This window comes from Mandrillus leucophaeus, unplaced genomic scaffold (genome assembly GCF_000951045.1).
Source record: "Mandrillus leucophaeus isolate KB7577 unplaced genomic scaffold, Mleu.le_1.0 Scaffold359, whole genome shotgun sequence".
NCBI classification, from domain to species: Eukaryota; Metazoa; Chordata; class Mammalia; order Primates; family Cercopithecidae; genus Mandrillus; species Mandrillus leucophaeus.
The window spans coordinates 1580587-1583971 of record NW_012103798.1 but is presented as its reverse complement, the minus strand read 5'-3'; the positions used below and the strand labels follow the sequence as shown (position 1 = coordinate 1583971).

The window sequence follows — 3385 nt, the reverse complement described above, 5'->3', positions numbered from 1 at the left end:
CATGCACCACCACACCCGGCTAATTTTTGTATTTTTAGTAGAGACAACGTTTCACCACATTAGCCAGGCTGGTCTTGAACTCTGGATCTCAAGTAATTCGCCCACCTTGGCCTCCCAAAGTGCTGGCATCACAGGCGTTAGCCACCTTGCCCTACCTTCCCTTTTAAAGAGAAGGTTTAAATGTGATTTCTAAGAGCTTTCCCTAAATTATTATTATTATTATTATTTTTTTTTGGAGATAGTCTTGCTCTGTCACCCAGGCTGGACTGCAGTGGTGTAATCTTGGTTCACTGTAACCTCTGCCTCCCGGATTTAAGGGATTCTCGTGCCTCAGCTTCTCTCAAGTAGCTGGGATTACAGGCCTGTATCACCACACCTGGCTAGTTTTTGTATTTTTAAAAGTAGAGACGGAGTTTCACCATGTTGCCCAGGCTGGTCTGGAACTCCTGGCCTCAAGTGATCCACATGCCTCGGCTTCCCAAAGTGCTGGGATTACAAGTGTGAGCCACCGCACCCAGCCTATTATTACCGCTTCTTAACTGTTTTCTTGAGATGGAGTCTCACTCTGTTGCCCAGGCTGGAGTGCAGTGGCGTGGTGTCTGCTCACTGCAACCTCCGGCTCCCAGATTCAAGTGATTCTCCTGCCTCAGCCTCCCTAGTAGCTGGGATTACAGGCACCTGCCACTACAGCCAGCTAATTTTTTTGTATTTTTAGTAGAGACGGGGTTTCACTACGTTGGCCAGGCTGGTCTCCAACTCCTGACCTGAGGTGATCCGCCTACCTCGGCCTTCCATAGTGCTGGGATTTCAGGCACCTGCCACCACAGCCAGCTAATTTTTTTGTATTTTTAGTAGAGACGGGGTTTCACTATGTTGGCCAGGCTGGTCTCCAACCTGAGGTGATCCGCCTACCTCAGCCTTCCATAGTGCTGGGATTACAGGCATGAGCCACCGCGCCCGGCTGTGCATCCTTTTCTTTAAAAAAATTTACAAAATAAAAACATTGGGGTTTAGAGTACTGAACTCATAGGAATTATTTCTGTGTCTCAGGAATATATAATTTCATTTTTCATTTTCATAGTGCTAAAATCTTTCCCATTCATGTTCCCCAAAATGTCTCAAAGTGTATATGATTACGCAATTTAAATATTTTTGGATATACCTCTATTAAAAATAGAGGTAGTTTAGAATTGTTTCGTATTTTAATATTTTTGAGCCCTTTGGCATTCATCAGAATGTGTTTGACTATACTTTTCCATACTTGCTTTTAAAAGTCATTTAACATCCTTTCACTAGGTTATAAATAGAAACATTAGTAGTCATTAATTATATGTGATAGCATACTAATTCAGTGATTATATATATATTTTTTCTAAATAGGGTTATTGGGGCTGTGCCATTGGCAAAGCCAGGCAAGCTGCAAAGACGGAAATAGAGAAGCTTCAGGTAATAATTAATGCTTGAATTTTTACTACAGTGTCATCCTAATGCAGTGAAATTTTATCACCACAGACATTTCAGTCTAAGGCAGGGATGTCCAATCATTTGGCTTCCCTGGGCCACACATAAAATACACCAACAGTGATGATAGCTGATGAGCTTAAAAAAAAAATCTTGTAATGTGTTAAAGTTTGAATTTGTGTTTGGCTCTGCGCCCTGTGGCTGGAGAAGCTTGGTTTAAGGATATAGTGTGGTCTGATGTTTAGAGTAGAGCTTTATGAGGCTGCTAAGTCACTGAATGTGAAAGCTGATAACATATCTACAGAGTTGTGTTATACATCCCTTTATGATTTTTAATAACTGCTATAAAGCCTCAATCTAGAAAAACGCAGCTTTTGATGAGATTTCACAAAATCCTTGAAACCTATTTATGAATCTATGTGAGCTCTAGTTTGAAAATTTTAAAATTTTGAGTTAATAAAAAGTTATATTTTTCCTATATTCTTTCTTTCTTTGGAACACAACTTTTATGTCTGGCTGTGCTCCACTGGTTCTCTTAACTTTGCTCCTAGCCACATAAGGCATAAATTTTAGCCTATACTCTTACAACTACCCACTTATTTTTTCACAACATACAGCTATTAGTGTGAAAAAGTTTTCTTAAAAGCTTGGTTTTCCTTTTAGCCATACATTGATCAACTTAAAGACTTCATGGATACTGTTTCAGTATTATTGATGACCTCTCAGAAACTTGCCTAAAAAGCAGATGTACAATTTATCAGGGTTTTGGTAAACTGAAGTGAGATAAAATTTCACATACATTTAAATGTTAATGCTGTACTAGAATCTTTCTCAACTACTCATTCAACTTATTTAAGACCAGCTTCTAGAAAATATTTATTTGCGCTTGGCATTTATACAATGCTGAGTTCTAGAACCATCTATAAAGCCTAATTTGTTTCGTATTTTAGTAAAGTTGACAAAAGGATCTTAGAGGTCATTTAGCCCAAGCTCAACTGCAGATTAAACACACTGCATAGGACCACAGAATCAGCTGGTTCTGAACAGTATCCAGACCTTATGAGTCTTAGACCTATGTTCTTTTCCATTGCACACTTACTAGTCTGATGCTAGGTTCCTATCTTCTACTCTTTTCCTTTTGTTTTCATCTCTCCATACTATTATATGGAAATTTGAAAATTAGAATATTTATACTAGTTGAGGGGGATTACCCCTGTAATACCCTATCAGTTTGGTAGGCCAAGTTGGGAGGATTGCTTGAGCCCAGGAGTTCTAAGACCAGGCTAGGCAAAAGAGTGAGACCCTGTCTCCTAAAACAAAATGTTAGCGAGGTGAAGTGGTATGTACCTGTAGTCCTAGCTACTTGGGAGGCTGAAGCAGGAGGACTGTTTGAGCTCCAGGAGTTGGGGGCTACAGCGAGCTGTGATCATGTCACTGCACTCCAGCCATGGCGACAGAGCGACACCTTATCTCAAAAAAGTAAAGGAAATTAGAATATTTAGAGCAGTTACTATCTTTCTGTAGTTAAATCCTAGTAAGGAATGGGAAAAACAGTAAGTCCCAGAAAAAAATCAAGAAAAAAAATCACTTTAATTGAGGAACACTTACAGTTTGTGACAAAATGATGCTGTGAATCAGGTGTTACAAATTATGGCCCACTGCCTGCTTTTGTGTAAGTTTTATTGGAACACAGCTACATTCAGTTCATGGCTACTTTTAGAAAATACAACAGTAGACTATAACATTTGGAACAGGGAACAGAAACCAGAGCCATACAGCTAATAAACCTGAAAATATTTACAAGTTGATGCTTTACAGAATCCATCTGGTGACTCCTGCTCTGTATCATTGTTCTCTTCTGATGGTTTACCAAAAAATAAAAACTTTACAAACATATGTAAAAATATATTTGCCATTTAAAATG

The 3385-nt window shown here is 39.0% G+C and overlaps 2 protein-coding genes across 3 annotated transcripts in view; one reads left to right on the top strand and one right to left on the bottom strand.

Moving 5' to 3' along the window:
• LOC105546400 (chromosome unknown open reading frame, human C14orf37) overlaps positions 1-3385 on the bottom strand; it is a 339900-nt gene that overhangs the window by 294922 nt on the left and 41593 nt on the right. The gene's annotated exons all lie outside the window — the stretch shown is intronic.
• PSMA3 (proteasome (prosome, macropain) subunit, alpha type, 3) overlaps positions 1-3385 on the top strand; it is a 34840-nt gene that overhangs the window by 16702 nt on the left and 14753 nt on the right. For both annotated transcript variants that reach the window (XM_011989585.1, XM_011989584.1), the window contains exon 7: positions 1381-1446. In XM_011989585.1, coding sequence (XP_011844975.1) covers positions 1381-1446 — 66 coding nt within the window. The remainder of the gene's footprint in view (positions 1-1380; positions 1447-3385) is intronic.